The sequence below is a fragment of the Lissotriton helveticus genome, chromosome 12 (genome assembly GCF_964261635.1).
Source record: "Lissotriton helveticus chromosome 12, aLisHel1.1, whole genome shotgun sequence".
NCBI lineage: Eukaryota > Metazoa > Chordata > Amphibia > Caudata > Salamandridae > Lissotriton > Lissotriton helveticus.
The window spans coordinates 145918204-145938120 of record NC_136073.1 but is presented as its reverse complement, the minus strand read 5'-3'; the positions used below and the strand labels follow the sequence as shown (position 1 = coordinate 145938120).

Here is a 19917-nt window from a genome sequence, read left to right as displayed (position 1 = left end):
GCTGGGGGGACTATGGAAGAGGTCCAGAGGCGCTGGAATGTTGTAATGTGCAAAACCAAGCAGAGACCAGGGACTAGGGGACAGGAGGAGATGGGCACTGTTAGAAATGGGATCTCTGGTTGGCTAAGGCTTGCGCCAAAGCCAGGCAGAAACCACCATTCCTAAGGTAGGGTAAGGAAGTCACCCGCCAAGACAACCCCTGCTCACCCCCTTGGTAGCTTGGCACGAGCAGTCAGGCCTATCTCAGAGGTGATGTGTAAAGCATTTGCGCACACACCCACCAGCAACAACCTCCAGGGCCCCCCACAAAAGGAACTCCACACAAGGTATATGTAAAAATAGCCTTTGTATTGAAAAACACATTAGATAGGAACACACACTTTACAATGTGCCAGAGGCACGGGCAGAATTTACAGGGGATTATGTACAGGACAGGGCCCTAGGACCACTGCCAGGAATATGCACTTGGTAGGACTAGCATTTAGAACATATAACAACCAGAAGCTTCATACATGAAGCATAGAACAATCACAGGGGAAAGGACAATGCACATAACGTATCAGAAATACATTCAGAGGTGAAAGGACAAAATACTTCTCAGGAATCACATTAGCATGAACTCATACTCTCTCCAGGCCAACTGGCCTCTCTGGGCTAGGACGCCCAATGTTGCAATGTCAGGACAGGCTGCAGGTAGCCCAGAACCAACCTAAACGTGGCAGCTGCCCACGAAGTGCTGGGCAGCTGTAGATGATGGGGCCAACGTGGGAGCCTCGCAGGCTCTGATGAACAAATGCAAATGGTGAAGCCTCTCCGGCTCGAGAACAATGGGGGGCCTTCGTTTGAGTCCCTCCTCTGGGGACTCGAGATCACTGGGGCACCGGGGAGCCTCTCGAGCTCGTGAATAAACAAGGGGGGGGATGGTGGAGTCCCTCTCGTGGGACTCGAGATCGAGAACTGCCCCCTGAGCCTCTCGGGCTCTGACTCAAATAGGTGGAGTCCCTCTCGGGGGACTCGGCATCAGGGGAGGCCCCACGGGTCTCTGAGCACCCAAGCACTCGCGCTGGAGGGGAGGGGCGGGCACCGACAATGTGCCCCGACGCCCCTCCTCTCCTTCACTGCACTCACCGGGTCTTGTAGCACCGTCAGGAGAGCTCCCCTCCTCGGGACTCTCGGGTGCCGCGGCCTCCTCTCGATCTCCGGGGCTCTCCCTCGCTCTTGGGAGCCCCGGGGGGGGGGGGACAGCAGCTTCTGGGGGAAATGCAGGAGCACGGAGTAGGCTCCACCGCTCCCTGCCTCGCCGTTGTCCGTGGTCCGGACTCTGAATCTCCTCTGGCCGGCGGCCAATCAGGGCGCGGCCCGGGGAATGACGTCGTGAGGGAATCCTGGGCTGGCAGCCAATCTCAGCGTGGCCCGGGGAGGACGTCACGAGGGGTCCCGGGCCAGTGGCGGTGAACTCGGGGGGACGATGAGGGGTAGGCTCCCTCGAGAATCAATTAAATAAGAAACAAAGCGAGGTAGCCACTCGCTGGGGGTCCAGGAAACCTTCACATAACGGGGCAAATGCCGGGTGGGCACCGGCTTGGCAAACAAAGCGCTCTCAGCGCTAGGGCAGAAATGAAGCGCTCCCAAGCGCTAGAAGGAAATAACCAGCGCTCCCAAGCGCTAGGCAGGAGCAAAAGTGCTCTCAAGCGCTAGGGGCCAAAGGAAAGCGCTCCCAGGCGCTAGGGCAACAGCAAGCATCAAAGTCCTTCAGGGGTCCAGGACCTCAGCAGTCCAGGGGCTGGGCAGGGCCCATGGAGGCAAGCCTTCCCCCGGGCCCAAGCAGCAGAATGCCCCTGGTAGATTCAAGTTGGGAACAAGAAGCTTTTGTCAGGAGACACAGCCCCTTTTTATACATTGAAATCCTTTGTCTAAAGGTGCAGGGTGGGGGAGAAACCAGTCGCAGCTGGTTTTGGGAGTACTTTGTTTTCCCCAGCCACCCTTTCCATTCACCAGGCAGGCTAGGGTCATCAGTCGCACCACAGGGGGCGGAGCCAGCATTGTGTGGGAAAAGCCCAGCCCTATTCAGGACCCAGGTGCAGCCCCTCCTTCACATCAGCATGCTAATCTCTCCATTCACCACCGGGGCAGACCCACACAGACTCCTGGAGCCAGGCTCCCCTGCCAGCTTCAGCCAATCACGCGCCAGCATACTTACTGCACACGCACACCCATGTCTAGAAGTGGCACTTCCACACTAGACACATACACGCCGCATACATCATCTCGCAGCATTCAATCACACGATTCCGCACATACCAGACTCGAGCCTGCACCCCCCACGCATCGGGGACTACCAGGGACACATACATTCCCCATGCATTCCTATGGGAGGGCAGGCCTCTCTCACCACACGCACTCGGAGTCGGAATCACCATCCTCAGGTCACATATAACAAGCAAAAACTTCAGGGGAGAACCTGCCAGAAGGGCAAGTCCAACAGGCACAATGGCACACATGCACAATTAAGTATAGCACAGTGCACACCCACAATGAATCTGGATCACGTCCCTGACCCCCTTGGCACACTGCAGCACACCTAGAAACAGCAAATGTAAATGTAAATGTAAATGTATGTGTCTTGTAAAGCGCACTGCTGCCCTGAGGCGTCGTGGTGCTGTAGACCGCTGGGGAACCCGTCCTGGCTATCCCTGTGAGATGGTCCCTACTGGGTATCTCCAAGGTGAAACCAGGCATCCCCGGCGAATGTGGGGGGCCGTTGTAGAGATGAGGCAAGCTAATGCCCAGAGTTGCCGAGTGTGATCCCTGGTTCGAGTAGGCACCAAGGCGAGAATTATCGAGTCCGCTGACCCTGGTACACGACCCTGCCGCGTCGGGAATTGAACCCTGGTCCCGGGCCGTTCTCTGCTTCCGGGTCTGCCACCTCTAACCAGTGAGCAAGTAGGCCCCGTCGACTATGTGCCCAGAGGGGCCCTTCCCACACACCACCAATCTCAAAACCAACGCATGCACATGTGCTAAACCCAGCAAAGCGGCGTGTCTGTGAGCATCACTGACAATGCAATTGACACTGTATGACGAATAGCATTGCTCCAGTCAATATATCATTAAATGTTGCACGCCACGATACTGAGGTGGCTGAGTGTGGACCACATCAATAAAGGAACAGTTCACACTCTGACACATCCACGTGCACAAACAACCCTTGATGTCAACGACACATCTGCGGACAAACCATGCCCCAGACTCCCAACTCCCACCAGGAGCCCAATGTACCCAAGTATGCAACATCTCAGCACTGTATAAGCACAGAAGTCAAAGGCACACAGCATGAAAGGGATAAGGGGCAGCAAAATCAGGGCTGCAGGGGCAACTCTCCCAAAATGCAGCACACACACATAACAGTCAGAGCACATCTACATTGACAACAATGTGGTACAAACTGCAACACGTTCACAACAGAACAGACGACACAACTGGTGCCACTTGTGTGTAGAAACTAGCCAATCACGCTTGGCATAGCAGGAAAATGTGAGTTGATAATGTTTAAGTACAGACACACATCGAAATGGCCACTGTCCCACATCAAATAGGCAGCTCCTCCCAAACAGTCACAATTTACACTGTTATGTAGTCTGTATGTAAACATGTAAAATACATCAACATACATGTGAACACAATGTTAAACTGCATCTCCCCTTCACATTGCAGAGGGAGAATGAATACCTCCTGTAGAGAAGAACCAACAACTCTACACTGATGACGAAGAGGACCTCCCCACCTTCGACACCGACACCCTCCAAGAGCTCATGGAGAGCTTCGGCACCCAAACTCCAGGAGCAGGGCAGCCCACTGTATCGAGGAGACCCTGCCCCCTGCACAGACCACACAGCAGGAAGCACCCACCACCACGGCTATCTCCCAGGAGCTCCAAAAACAATGCATGGCCTTCAAATGCTATGTGTTGGGGTGCCAGGAGAAGATGGCTGAAGAGGTGTGGTTGGGGTTCATCCTCATGGCATCCAAACTAGGTGCTGTACGTGGGTGTCTAAGTCCCATCAGGGACAACTCACAGTCCTTAACGGACACCCACAGTCCGCTCCATGCTCTCCAATGATCCATGGCTGACATCGATGGAGTCCTGACTCGAAGACAAGAACAGCTGTCTAGTCAAGGTGACTCCAGTGATGTCAACTTGTAGTTGGGACACATGTGGAGGATCATGGAGCGCATGGAGCAGATGCAGGTGGAAAGAACGGCTGCCACAGCTGCACACCAGAGAGAGGTAGCTGGGTTCTTCCATGCCTTGCAGACCCTCATCATGGCATTGCTGCCACAAGGCCTGGCGCTAATGAACACTGCTGCTACCACTCCATCCACATCTCTGCCCCCTGAAGTGTCAGTGCCACACAGTGTGGCAGACATTCCACCTCTAGCCCCTGATGTGTCACTGCCACACAGTGATGCAGACAAAACAACACCACCCACATGGGAGGCACATGATACATCAGAGGACGATGATGCAGAAGATTCTGCCTCAATGGTAAGAAGGACGCAGTAGCATTCATCTCCGCCACATGGCCTGTTTCTGCTCTCTGCATCATCACCTTCCACTGTCCTCGATACCCTCTGCGAAACTAACCTTGGACCTCGACATGGACTGACATATTCTGTTTGGTTACCAATGACACAGCAATCAGACTGCAGATTGAACTCTTCCGATGAACTTGTCATTCCCTAAAGGACTCTGGCTGTCCCTCCACGGGGCAACAATGTAAAGTGGGGTTTGCATGGCTCTATACTGCTCCAGCTCCAACACTCCACTGAATGTGCATTGAACATTCAAATTCACACAGATGTGTCATGTCTATGATCATTCAAGTGTGTAAGTATGGATGAATGTAGGGTCAGTGATTCCCCCTTAGTCCATATTGCTCATGTGTGGGACTTGAGTCACAGGGTGCAACATTACAAATTGCGGTCCCGGTGGCGCCAACATTACAACAGAGACACACGCATTAGTTACTTCCTTGTTCAGCCCAGAACGGAACCACACCCAGAGCCCCGGGGTCATTGTTCACAACCCTACACTGAACTGGCATACTCCAGGCAAGCCCACTCCACTTACGCTTACAGGGGGGATGACAACGCTACATGTCCCAGGTCTTCCCTGTAGTGATCTTCTGATCACAGGTCTGGTTGTCAGCATGCCACAGCCACTCCTGGAGGACTGGTTAACACCCACACCACACCCATCCAGCACAGGTGTCACAGGACATGTGATCCTGCCAACAAAACGGGCCAGGCACAAGTGTTCGAGGCCATTTCCACTATCCATCTGAGTGTGTCCGTGTGGTCATTATTTATGCATGAGGACCTAGGGCCCTACCACATCACATTCCCCACTGCTAGAGGTGACATGATGGAGTCCGCACCACGAGAATCAATCATAAAGGGCCCATGACTTGCGGTGCACAGAGTTGGTGGCAGCCGAGGCACTTTGGCCGGCACGGGCCTCCTGCCACGTGGCGATAACATGCGCTTCACTGAATTAGTGGCACTAGAGCTGAGAGAATGTGCAGCCTGCGATGATGCAGAGGCCTTGATACGCCGCCCTGACACTCAACATTCAATTTGAATTGTGTGCCCAGCTGGACCGCAGTGTACGCCAAAGGAAGCAGGCTGCACAGACATGACTCTGCTGAGCGGTGTAGCAGGGTGCACTGGTGGCCTGTGGCAAGGAATCCAGAGATCGGCTGAGGAGGTTGCACCAGCACATGGTGGGCCCTCTTGGAGACATGCCCGTGGCGGCAGGTGAGCATTGAGCCCTGGGTGCGCAGGGGCGGGCAGTCATCACTGGGCGGCGGACTGGTTTTTGGGACCAGGGCTGGGGTGCAGCAGGCGCACAGGGTCGCGTAGGCACCACCGGTCACAGCTGCACCCTCATGGCTGGGTGGGGGAGCGAAGGTGCATAGGTATCAAGCTGATATAAACCGTGATGCTTACAGGTATGAGAAATCCTGCATCATGAGACAGTAACAGAAGGTCGTGTGACCGTAAACTTCCTTTTCTTTCCAACGAAGGTTACGACCACACGTACTTGTGTTACGGTCTTTTTTAGCAGGATTTGTCTTTCCTGTAAGCATTCTGGTTTGTCCAAGTGCTATAAACTGTACCAGATTGGGTTTGTGACCATATGGATGCTTGACTATTGTCACCATTTGTCCAGCAGGTTTCTGAATATTGACTTCTGGAGTATAGAATGGTATTGGGGAGTTCCCGCAGCATATGCAGTTACTTGAATCCGCACGTTGCCCTGATGAAGTTCCCCGTTGGGCGTTGGCTGTGCTTTTCATTTTGTTTATTTGTGTATTTGTAATAAATAACTGTTTTTGCACTACTGTTGACTTCTGGACTTCATGACCGTGCACACCCCCATTTCAGTTACTACAATCTTGGATCTGGGGCACTAAGGCATCTGGCAATGGCTGGCGTTGGGGTTGGTTGCGCAGGAACACTACAAATTGGAACTGTTGTGTGGTGCGGATACAGGGGCCCGCCACTGCTGTTGTGGACATCCATCCAAGACATGTGTGAGGAAGTTTGATAGGGCTGGCTGTGAGACTCCTCCGACTCTCGCAGTTGTTGGTTGGGAGGTACCAGGGGCCAACAGGTGCAGCACACCCAGCAGCTTTGTCTGTGGAGGGATGTTGGTTGTCCACTGTGTTGGTACCGTCAGCCTGTGGGCAATGTGGGTCCGGATGCAGGGGATGGTTGTCCTTTTGTGCCTGTAGTCGGCAATGACTTCCTCTTGCTTTGAGTCTCTGAGGCTGGTGCGTGTTAGGAAAATCCGCTGTCCTGATCTGCGCTGCCTCGGTGGTAGTCCTGGGGGTGTTGTCCTGGGGGGGCATGGGGGTGGTGGCGGTGGGAGCTGTGGACCTCTTGGGTCTCCGACCTGCATGATCAGTGTCTCCATGACATGTGTTGGTCTTCAGATGTGGCTCTGGGCTGGGCTCCCTTTCATACTGCAGGTATTCGTCCTGCTTTACACCAGTAAAAGGCAGGAGTTAAAGCCCTGCTGCAAATGCGTCATAATCGCCTGTTTTTGGATCGCATCGCAGACCTGGCTGGTCGTTGCGCATGTTGCGAAGTGGCATTTTCATGTGTGTTTGCACGGAAATGCCTACTCTACATATCATTAGCGTTAGTTGTCGCTCTCATCCGTGGCAATGGTTTTTGCGGAATCTATCGCTGGAAAACTGGCGATATCACCAGCTTGAGAATTGGGTGATGATTCTTTCCCCACTTTTGCTGCGCTAAAGTGCCGACAACTCAGCGATAAGTCTTCGAGAATATGCCCCTGCGTTTTTAGAAGAGCCAAACCAGCTTGCATGGTTCTCAGAAGTACAAACTCACCATCTTCCATAGTAGTAGAGCCAAAACGAACCCTGTCTTAATCCATTATTAATTGCTATTTTCTGTGTCATTGTCCCCTCAGTATCCATAATGACCTGGGCCCAATTATGCCTATGCAAATCCTGGATTAAGACTAATTCTCTTGTGGATATCAAGTTTTATCAAGGTTTCCCATCAGCAGTTCTGGTCCACCAGATCAAATGCAGCATGGATATCTACAAAACACCAGAACAAACTGTCTCTCTGCTCAAATGATTTCTGTGCAATGGACCAGATGGCAAAACAATGATCAATTGTGGAGGGCAAAATTAGTCTTGATTCAAACCATTCCCTCTATATTCTCAAAATATTTTTTGCAAATACTAAGGTTAATCAACCTATAAATTTTTTGGGGCCTTTATGTCTCACCTCGTATGGATGGGTCTGATTATAGCACCTCTCCAGCTATCAGAGATCTGCCCTGTGTCTAAAATGACAGAGAACTTCTGAAATAGAAATTCTGCCCACCACTCCTGCCGTGTCTTTATTATGATAGAGGGGAGGTTATTAGGTGCAACTGCTCGAGTCAAAAATTAAATTCGCTATAATGCGTCTTATATTACATAGTGTGAATTGGGATCTGATGTCACCATCCACCCCTTTCCAGGGAATTATACTTCTTTTCACTGACTCTGCCATCTTACCATATATTTCCTCCAAATCCTCCTCCCATGCAACTTCTTCCACCACACAATTCATTGATATCTGTCTTTTACCTGAGCCTTTCTGCACTAACTTACAAAACTTTCTTGCATTTTTTTGTTTGCATTGCTTCCAGCAAGTTTCCCCAACATTTCTCTTTAAAATGTCTTTTCTGATTTATAATAAGCGTTTGATACACTTTCCTTATATTTGCAAGGTTATTATAACTTTCAATAACATGTCTTTCTTTAAGGCTTCTTTCACTTTTCCTTATCAGCGCCTTTAATTTTCTACACGCTTCACTGAACCAATCCTTTCTTTTTCCACTGTTGATCCAGTACTTCCTATCCCTGATTTATTTTCCTTTTAAATTAACCCTAAAACTTTGAACCACTTGGCTGATTGTATATTCATGCCACTCTAGATTCATTGCACAGGCATTTTCCAGTGTTAGGTTCTATTGGAAGTTAGCCAATTTCACCATGTATTCATCTGCCATTCTAATGGTAAGGTGCTTTGGGTAGTTAATTGGTACAGGGATTACTGTATCTCACAAACTCATTTCACCTCTAATTAGTTCCCATTTTAGCAAATCATGACCACTTCATTCTCTTTGAGTAACCTGAAAACCCTTAAGTTTATCAAAATTCCATGCATCCAAGGGGTTGATTCTAATTTCGGTCAGAATGGCTCCGAATCGGATTCCGAATTGCCTAAACCGATCCAGAGCCCTTGTTTCTGAACGAATCATTCCCAGTTCCGAACTACCAAGTACGATGCCTGTAAAATCTTAACGCTGACCGAATTTGTACTGAAAGGCATTCGAACAGATAGAACCTCGGCAACTGATTTGTACAGCTCTATGGACTAGGTTTTCCAAATGAGCAAGTAAAATAACCAATTAAGACAGCCTTTCCGATTTGGTTTTCCCGGATAGAAAAGGCTTCTGAAATCATTCTTTGCAGGCTCCGGTTCAGCTGGGGCCATCTGAATAGGGCCCATGGGTTTATCCATGGGTCCCATCTTCACAATCATGCACAGGGTGGCAGGCGCCATGGGGTGCCTACCACATGGTGCACCATTGTCCCCAACAATCCCTTTTTGTCAATGCGAGCCTGTGTACGCGTTGAGCACACAGGCTCCCTTTGAAGTCAACGGGAGTCTGCCTGAATCGTATCCGATGCATTCAAAAGCATCATAATCATTCAGTTAGACTCCCCCATTCTGAGTCGTACGGAAAGCATTCGGACCCGAGTCGATCGGTATGCTACCTGAACGAGATCGAAATCGGGCCCTAAGTCTGTTAGTACCAGTTCATGCTCTGTGCTCCCCGAGTTAAGAATAAATGAATTTAGCTTTGTTAATTGTACCATGTCAATACTTCACAAATATTGTATATGTATTAATTACCATTTTCCATGGTAATAGACTCTTCGTTCCAATTCCAACAAAGGAAGAATACACCCACTGGAAAGTAAAAAGCTCTAAGTAGGGTAGCATATTCTGAAGGAATAGGTACTAAGAACCTATCCTCCTAATGATAACAGCAACATATTTTCTTGACAGTGTAATCTTATTCACATTACTGTACTCTGTCACTTAGAGTATGTATCCCAACACTGGGAAGAAGATGCTTTCTTTGGGTACCAGTTCCTCAATGGTGTTGATCCAACGATGATAAAGAAGTGTAACAAAATCCCGGACAACTTTCCAGTGACGGACAGCATGTTGGCAAACATCCTGGGGCCAGAGACAAACCTTGCAGTGGAGTTACAGGTATGCACATTTGTTCTTGGTTTCAAAGACCTGCAAACTGGTGTGTGTATAAAATGCATTCAGCTGTTGGCTTCACCATCTTTTTTGTTTTTAAGTGTCGCTTTATAGTGCAACTGTCTGTAAGAGCTATTGCTACTAGCTCTTAACCCTTCACATAAAGTTGGGTTGATCTCTGACCAGATGACTGTTTCTCTCTCTCCTCGTGTTTTGGGCTGTTTAGTGTAATGTATGGAGTGTTTGCATTTAGATTCATGACCTACTACTTGACATCTCGCAGGTACACTGAATGAAAACACATTATATATTTTTTTCTCACTGCAGCAAACTGCTCAAGTATTGCACTTGCAGCAACAGTGCAAGCTTCTTTCACACACATAGCTCAATACAGCACAGGCACTAGCAGTAAAGTTATACATACATATAGACAACCTCAGCAGATGCAGAAATATGAAATATCGTTTAGCTTGAAACACTGAAATTTCTTGTTACTTTCTAGACACTCAGCATGTCAAAAGGCAGACCTATTAACTTTGCCAATGCTTGTTTTAGAATATCATAAGATAAATGTTAGTTACTTAACCACTCTTTCTCGGGGGTTGCAACATATGGGAGTCTGTATTGTATTTCAGCTCTCTGGATGTGTATTGATAATTAAAGTATGTTGCTTCCTATTCCCTTGAGACCTGACCAACATTTTATAGCCCTTAATGTCAACTATTATTTGTTTAGGGTGCAGATATCATTTGTGTGGTCTTGTAGTATTTTGGCCAGGAGAGGCTGCAGGCCAGAACCAATCTGAGTGGTTTGAAAAGTCTAGGTGAGTGCTGTCCTCTTGTGGGTAGAGTTAGTTTGTGCCTGAGGGCTGGAGATGTGCTCAGCTTAGGTTTCATTGGCTCAGCATGCTAGAATGGTTGCGGTGTTAAATCTGTATTCTGAGAAATTATATTGGAGACAGGAGAGGTGTATGGGTAGGATGCCCTCTGCAAGAAGCTTAGCCTGATAAGTGAGGGGTATAGATGTGTTCCAACCCTCCCTTTGTTGGGTTTGTTGATGCTGCTAATCATGATGATATTGGAATACCTTTAGCTAAAATAGAGCTTGATGCCCATGAATGCCCTGGCCTTGATTAGCAATCTGAGCTTATATTGGGCAGTTTACTCTGTATCATCTTTATGAAGTCGGATGTAAGTTGCTCAGAATTTGGGAACAGCTTTAAAATGCTCTGTTGGATAGCACCAGGCCCAATCACAAAATTGTAAACAGAGCAGTGCAAAATCTGGGTGGCAGACAAACCAAACAGGTGTGCCAGAAAGAGCTTCTTCTCCAGATATAGGCTCCCACATTCAGTTGTCATGGAGTGGGTCTTATTGTCAGCACATCCTTCTGTTACCATATTTTACTAAAGTTCAAAGATGGCCACCACATTCTAGGTAATATGTGTTTACATTTGCAATGTGACTTTCATGTGTACGGTTCCTTGGTTTGGGAATTATATAGCAAACATTCACCATTTTGGCTTCCATCTCTGAAATATAGAACATTGCTTAAAATTATATTCAATATGAATGACATGAATTCAATATTTTAAGATATAAATGTTATCATTGACTAAATGTAAGGAACCATAAAGGTATCTCATGCCTATGTCCTTTGACCTTTTTTGGCCAATTTTAAAATTTCTCTTAGTCCGACCGCAAATAATGGATGCTAGGTTTTTGTTCCTGACACTGGAGTCTGTTTCAGAACAATTAGACGCTACTAGGTTGGATGATGACAGGTCTACGAGGAGGCAGCTACAGAATATATTACTTGACTTGTCTCAGAGTTACCTATTAATGCTCTTTAGTGACAGATACCATGTTTCAGATGATGTTCTGCCCTTTTGCACTGTCAAAGCACTGAAGGTGACATGCTTTGCATCCTCTTGTGTCTATTTCCTGTGATCGATCATATATCCCTAGAGTTATAAGGCCTTTTACTCCTGTGACATGCTTCCATTCACCCTTCAAAATGACACTCTTAAACCATAGCCTTTTTCAAATCTTTGTGGTATTCATCCTGGCACAGAACATGCTCTATGTTTCTGTGCCAGTCATCTTAACCATTTAGCTCTTTTGAGGCCCTGTGTAAGGATGAGAGGACAGGCTCCACTTCCCCATGTACACTCCAGACCTTAGGGATGTATGTGGTATTTCTATAGCGTATACCTAGCCTAAAGGCAGCAGAGCATACATGATTAAAAGTCGAACTTGTAGTCAATAAGTTATGTGAGAGAAAGCTGTGATGTGGATGATTAATGAATTGTGATGTAGTGGTAATTAAAGAAGTGAGTTTTTATCGTATTTCTGAATTAAAACAGCATTGGGGTGTCCCTGATAAATGTATGGATGATGTCCCAAACCCTTGTTGCATAGATGAAAAAGGTTTGCATTGTTTGTCTTATTTTTACTTGGTCTGCAGTTTGATAGTGTCCTAACTGCATGTGTGCCATGAACCACCAGATATGGTGAGCTTATCTACATGAGAAGTGTAGGTCCCAGTCATGATGGCTTTGTAAATGTGACTTGTTTTGAAAATGATGTGGGCTGGCAAGTGAAGCCAACGAAGGGCCTTCATGATGGGGGTGATGTAGTCCTGTTTCTTCAGTCACCTAGATGAGACTTACTGTGGCTGGTGGATGCTTTTAAGGTGTGTCAATGCAGATGCTTGTAGACCATGGAGTAGGCTACTACCACCATCCAGATATAAGAGTAGAAGGGCTTGAATATCCACTCTGATGTTGCTTTCTGGAAGAAACCTTTTCTCTTTTGTTAGAGAGAGCTGCTGCCAGGCTGTCTGTTTTTTTCCTGTCAGGGCAAGCTTGGTGTCTAAAGTGCATCCAAGTACATTGCCATTGAGCAAGAGTTTGCGATCAAGCTGACAAGGTTCATGTCATTGAGTCTGGTATGTACTGCATCTTGTTTGTTGTTCTTAGCAAATAAAAGAGATTCTGTCTTGGTTGGATTGAGCTTCAGGTAGGATCTGGAAAACCAGGTCCGGATGATGTGTAGGTAGTGGTTGAGGTGATTGATGTGTGAAGCAAAGAAGGCTTTCAACCAGAGCTGTGTTTCATTGTGTACTGGTGAACCATTATGCTGTTTGAGTAGAGCACCAAATGGTTCCATATAAATGTTAAAGATGACAGGAGATAGTATGAAACTTTGGGACTCCACAGACGATGGGGATCTTTTGTGATCTGAGGTGCCCATGTGAACAAACTGATGTCGTTTGGAAAGGTAAATGGAGAACCAGTGAAGGACTTTGCCAGTGATTCCCATTTGCAGCCCAATTGTGTGTATTAGGGTGGTACAGTCAGCTGTGTCAAAGGCAGCTGAGAGCTCCACCACTAGCAGGAGACAGGGTTTATCTTCATCTTCTGTTATCAAGAGGGCAAGGTCTACCATGTGTAAGGTGTACCTTGTAGTTTCGATCCTGCAGCGTGATCTGAAGCCAGATTGGGGATAGTTATAAGTAATATGATTGTGAAGTTGGAAATACACTGCTTTTTTAATGATATTGCAGAGTAGGTGAGTGATGGGCTGGTAGTTGGCAAGGTCACCCGGGTCTAGTGTAGGTTTCTTTAGGAGTAGGAGAATCTGGCCTGTCTAGAGAACTTCTGAGAAGATTCCTTGAGTTAGGGAACCATTGACAATTGTAAGTTGGGATAGGAGCATCCCCAAAGAACTTTTTTTTATTTTTATTTTTTTTATTAATACCGGGTACAATACAATATGCAGAGCGGTCCAAAAAAACAAAATCTTCATATGATCAATACATAGATACATAGATATAAATATATTAAGACACTAGAAATTCAGCAACAAATACAGTAAAAAACATACATATTATATACATATGTAATTACCATAATAAAATCAGGGGAAAAAGTTCATATATATATATACAATGGGTTAAATTAGCTATGGGATTCCCTCCAGATTTTAAAGGGAGCCCAGATACGCTGGCCCATCTCTCTCATCCTTTTACCTCTCCGCGTATAAAGAGAGGACTCGATGTTGTGAATTCCCATAAGCCTTGCTAACCACATCTGAAAAGTAGGTGCTAAGCTATCCTTCCATCCTGCCGCCAATATAATACGAATGACTGCCACACATATAAACACAAAGGCCTCCTTATCGGTGTCAAGGTCTAAATTACTATCAGATACAGATATCATAAGGGTAGGGGATAGGCAGATCTCAATACCTAGCAGCCCCACCCAAAACTTCTCAATCTCAGCACAAATTCCCTTCAATTTTTCACATTGATAAAACATGTGGATAAGATTAGCTGGCCCTTCCTGACACCTTGGGCACTTGTCATGCTCTCTTTTACCCCATTGAAATAGCTTAGCAGGGGTAAAATACAGATTAAAAAGAGTCTAATATTGTTGCGCTCTTAAATTCGTGGAACGAAACAGTTTGCCCGCAAATAATAATGCTTTATCTAAATCAAAATCCGGATCCCCTAGTTTCTCCAACCATGATGACTCACATTTATCCATATCATCTTGTAGCATTTCAATGAATGTTTTATAAATCATTTTAATTCTAGTTCCACCTCCTAATAGATAATCAATCATGTTTATTCTCCCCCCTGGGTGGATGCGCAACCTAATACCGGAAAGCGTATGGCAGATATGGAGAAATTTAAATCCATGATTAGAGGGTATTCCAAATTTGCATTGGATATCATCAAAGCCCAGCAGGTTATCTACATCTGTTTTAAAAATATCCCCTACTCTTTTAACTCCCCGTTGTTCTCAAACAATGCCCATCCTATCACTACTGAATTGTGGGAAAATACTAGAGTTCCATAGAGGCGTGTAATAATTAATTTTTGGGATTCCCAACATTTTTTGAACACCTTTACATACTGTCCAAATTCCATCCAGTATCTTATATTGGGTCTTACTATAATAATGTCTCTCTGTCCTGCGTAGCAGGAGGCCATATGCCTCTCCACCAACAAGTAGTTCAAAAATAGATGGTAGATTACCACTCGCAAAAGGGGAGTCAGCCGAATTAACAGCTGGATCAAATAATACCGCCATCTGACTCGGCAAACAGGCCCAGTGATAAAATCTTATATTGGGGATAGCTAACCCTCCCCTTTCTTGTGGAAGGGATAAAAATCTCATGGATCTTCTAACTTTGCCGTATTGCCAAATAAAGTTAATAAATACTGACTCTATAGTTTTTAACCACCGCTCACCTACCATAAGAGGGATTGAGCAAAAGAGGTATAAAATTTTAGGGAGCATAGTCATTTTAATTATGTTGACTCGACCTATTATAGATAACTGAATAGTGTCTATTCGCTTTAACTCCTGTGTAATAGACGCCACCAGCGGAGCAAAGTTTTCTTCAATAAGTAAGGTAATTACAGGGTTAATCCTGACCCCTAAATAGGTTGCTGAGTCAACAAATCTCCCATCCTGTCTCTCCACATTGTGGGTGCACACCACTTGTGTTTTACTCTCATTCAGGAGGTATCCAGAATAGCTGCCGAATGCCACAGCTAGCCGTGTGAGAGCTGTCATGGCCTCTGATGGATCTGTAGTAGTTATAGCCAGATCATCGGCATAAGCCAATAATTTGGTCTCAAGCCCTTGCATACTACTGGCTTGATAGCCTCACACCTTATTATGCTACGTATCAATGGATCTATAAAAAAGGCAAAAAGAATCGGGGAGCAGGGGAAACCCTGACGTGTCCCACGGGAAATTAAAATTTCTTCCGAACTGCCTCCCATCAACTAAATCTTGGCCCTGGCATCGACATACATAGCCTTTACCGCTCCCATTATCTTGGGGCCAAACCCTCTTTATTCCAATATCCCACATAAATACCTCCACATTACGCGGTCAAAAGCCTTTTCGACATCCAGAAGGATCATCGCCATCCGCCCCCCGAGGCAACATGCATGTCAAATAACGCAATAGCCCGTCTTACATGATCAGTTGTTCCTCAACCTGGGATAAACCCATGCTGCCACGGGGAGACCAGACCTGCGACTCCTCCTCCTATCCTTTTGACCAGGACCTTAGCGCAGATCTTAGTATCGGAATTTATGAGGGATATTGGACGATATGCACTGGGGTCCTCCTTAGGCTTACCTTTTTTATGAAAAACAACTATATTTGTTTCTTTCCAAGATGCCGGGATGTCCTTATTACAGATTATGCCATTAAATAGATCCAACAGTATAGGTACTATAACATCCTGGAGACACTTATATACCTCCAATGGAATACCATCCGGGCCTATGGCCTTCCCTATTGCCAGACCCTCAAGTGCTGCAACTACTTCTTCCATTGAGAAATCTTCATCCAACGCCATTCCATCCTGTTCCATCAGCTTAGGGCCTAAATCATCGTTCGTTAAGTGGGGATAATCCACTCTAGCCTCCTCTTCATATAGAGCGTGATAGAAGTTTTTAAAAACATTCCGGATATGATCTGGATCTGAGAAATCCTGAGCCCCCTCCCGAATATTTTTTATAATATTCCTGCTACGATCCTGCCTAATCCTAAGAGCCAAGAATTTACCCGCCTGCTGCCCAGTCTCATACATCCTACCTTTATATGTTTGGTACTCGACTGCTGCTTTATGAGCCATCTGTTATTTAATTTGGCTTTAATTACTAGGAATCTCTGCTGACTCCCAGTGGCCTCAAGCCCCCCTACTATATTCCTCACATGCAGTTCATCTGCCTCTGCTAGTTGAATCAAGAGGTTCTCATTCTGAGTCCTAGCCTCCTTCCTTAGCCTGGTGGAATAACTAATTACCTCACCTCTCAGGGCTGCTTTAAATGAGTCCCACACCATATTACGGGATGTACTATACCGGTTAATATAAAAAAAATGTTGAGCCCAAATCTTTAAGTGTTCCCTAAATTTAGTGTCTGCAAGCAGTATCCCCTCAAAAGTCCACCTTAAAGGTGGCCTCGATATAGTATCAACATCATAGTGTAGTATTAGCGGATTATGATCAGATATAACTTTCGGGTACTTTTAAATTCCTTCCCTACTAACCTCCATAACTGAAATAAAAAACATAATCTAGCTTAGAATATTTTTTGAATGGGCATGAAAAGTACGTATACCCCGGGTTCTTTGGCTCTTTTGCTCCCCACACATCCAATAGCCCATGAGATTTAATCAATGAGCTCACCGCTCGAAAAACCCTAGGCTTACGGCCCAAATACGGGGTATTAATACCTATTTGTGTAAAATCAGCTAAGATGTTGAAGTCACCACATACTAAAAGAGGGCTTGGACAATTTGCAAGTTCTACCTCCAAATTATCAAAAATGTCTGGGTCATCATGGTTAGATCCATATACCGTGCACAGTGTAAAACCCAGCTCAAATTCAGCGAGTGCCCATCGACCATGCGGATCTGCCAGATGGCGTCTAGCCCCCCCAAACTAGACTTAGCCAGTATAGCCACTCCTCTGATATTAGATGTTTGTGAGGAGCAAGCCAATATATCATAACTTCCAATATCAAGCAGATGTTTTTAGCCCAGGGAAGATGTGTCTCCTGAAGACAGACGACATCCAATTGATTTGATCTAACAAAATGACCCATCCTTTGTCTTTTACCCCAATCATTCAAGCCCCCATTATTAATAGAGCAAACCTTAAGCTTCCCCATTACTTCTTTGTAGTTTCTCACCTACCATTAATATCCACTTCTTCAAATAACTCCCAGAAACTCCTTGAATCCATATGCACACACGATCATACCAGGTAATTTGATTTTTCCCCCTTTTCCCCCACCCCCACCCAAGTGAAAAACACCCCCCCTCGGCTTGCTTGATGAATTGTATCCAATGTGGGGGACCCCCATCAGGTAATGTCAATGGAGATTTACCAGGGAGTGAACCAGATAGAGACATAGCTGATGAATGGTCCCATCTCAAATCCTTCCTCTCCCTGTTCTGCGTTCCGCTCTGCATCGCCGTTTTCCTTGATTTTTTACTCAACGAAGGGAGATTTTCATCGCTATCTTCAGTATCTGATTCTAGGCTGCTGCCCCCTTGCGATGCACTCAAACCATCATCTGACCATTCTGCCCCTTCTGATACTGAAAAGAAGCAGTCACTGGGTTTTATATTGCCATCAGCCCTACTTTGATCAGTTGCACCAGGTGAAACCGCCACATTATTTACTTCATTAACAGCCTTGGCGGCGCAGCTAGGTTGCTTGCTATTTCGGTTTTGATTTTGAATAGCTTCCTCCTGAAGCGTTTCTAATTCATCCACCTTATGTCTGTTCTTCAGTGTCTTACTGCTGTTGCTATTATCATTATTACTGCCACTTTTGCTTTTACCCCTAAGCAGATCCATCCTGAACGCATGCTTGGGAGGGGAGGGTGCGGGGGGGGGGGGACAGAGCTGATCTCTCTAGATGTCAAAGCTAATTCACTTTCGGCATTTCTGCCCCCAGCTCCCCGGTTCCACACGTGGCCATTTCCTTCTGCTGCAAAACTAAATTATTTAAGCCTTCGGGGGTATCGGCATCTAATCCTTCCTGACCCTCCTCGCAAACAATTGCACTCCTTAGGCTCACCTCAATGCCGTCTTCACCAGTCCCATTACCAGCGTTTGCCGCCCGCACAACCACCTCTGTTCCTGCTTGTGCATCCTTCATCCGAAGGAGCTGCTCGGCTACCGTAGGACCCGCCAGGCGAGTTTTGCTGCTTGTCCCACCCCTTCCTCTCCTATGCACCGGCGGATCTGGGGAGAAGAGCTGGTGCGGGAGGCCGGGTGAGTCCTCCCACGTCGCTGCCTCCGATGCTGGCTCCATCTGAGTTTTCCGTGCTGCTGCAGCCTTAGCGGATTGTGCCATCACTTTCGGGGCCATCAAAAAGCCGTCTCTGAGCAGCTACTGGAGGAACTAAAACAGGTAACTCTCAATGAGACACTTGAGTCGCGGCAGCACAACTTGCTTTAAGCTTTTCCTGTTGCGGGGGTTCAGCATCAGGTGGAGGGGTTCGGGGGATCCTGAGGGAGGTATTAAAAATTTCCTAATTTTGCCAGGATTAACTAAGTCTTGATCCTGTCATTACTCCAGAAACTCTGCCACAGCCAGCTAGCTCCGCCGTCGGCCTCCTAAGCGGGCGCCATCTTGCCTCCTCCCCAAAGAACTTTGAAAGATGATTAGACATCATAATAAGAAGTGCCTTTGAAGGAGTCAAGAATGTCAGTCAGATCTCGAAGAGCTAAGGGTGTGAAGGCTGACCATTATGGGATTCTACAGGAAGAGTTGGGTGTACAAGATGAATCAGGATTTGTATCATTGATGTGATGATGACTTTTCTATATTTATTCACTGTGGCAGACGTCGATGGCATTGAACTTTTCTGTGTGGAGTAACTGGGTCCAGCAGGGAGTTGATGTGATAAATGTCTTTAGCAGCATTCTTGTTCTGTTTGTTGCATCATTGATGTTGATGGTATTACTTTATTTGGCTAATGTGATAAGCTCTCTGTATGTTGCACAGAGGGACCTCAGTATCAAGAGTTCCTCATATGTTCTAGTTATTTTTCTTTTGTGTCTGCAGATGTGTTACTTTTCAACCGCATCTTCAGAATACCAGATGCTGAAGACTGTGTTGGTATTGGGGTGTGGGTGTTCACATAGATTTCCCAAACAATCTTGATGTTGTTTAGAACGGTGTTTACATCAGATTTGGTATTGATGGGGTGAAAAATGTATTCAAGCATGTCCATGGCTAAAGCACTTAAAGGATCTGAAAGTTTGGTGTTCTCTTTGGTGTTGACCTTGAATTATAAGTAGTCCATTGGCAGGAAGGTAGGGATGGCAAATTGGTTGGTCAGCTCAAGGGCATTAGTGGTTTGCTTTGGATTGCTGGTGACGCTGAGATGTCAAGGTTGAAGACATGGCCTTTTTAGTTTATTGCTTGTGTGACACACTGTATCATGTTGTATATCGATGAGGATGTTTTTTTTGAGTTTGTATTTTCTGAGAGGTTG

The 19917-nt window shown here is 46.3% G+C and overlaps 1 protein-coding gene across 1 annotated transcript in view; it reads left to right on the top strand.

Moving 5' to 3' along the window:
- The window catches only part of LOC144797780 (hydroperoxide isomerase ALOXE3-like), a 541969-nt gene that overhangs the window by 356306 nt on the left and 165746 nt on the right, over positions 1-19917 (top strand). The window contains exon 6 of the mRNA XM_078668542.1: positions 9704-9876. Within this exon, the coding sequence (XP_078524668.1) occupies positions 9704-9876 (173 nt within the window). The remainder of the gene's footprint in view (positions 1-9703; positions 9877-19917) is intronic.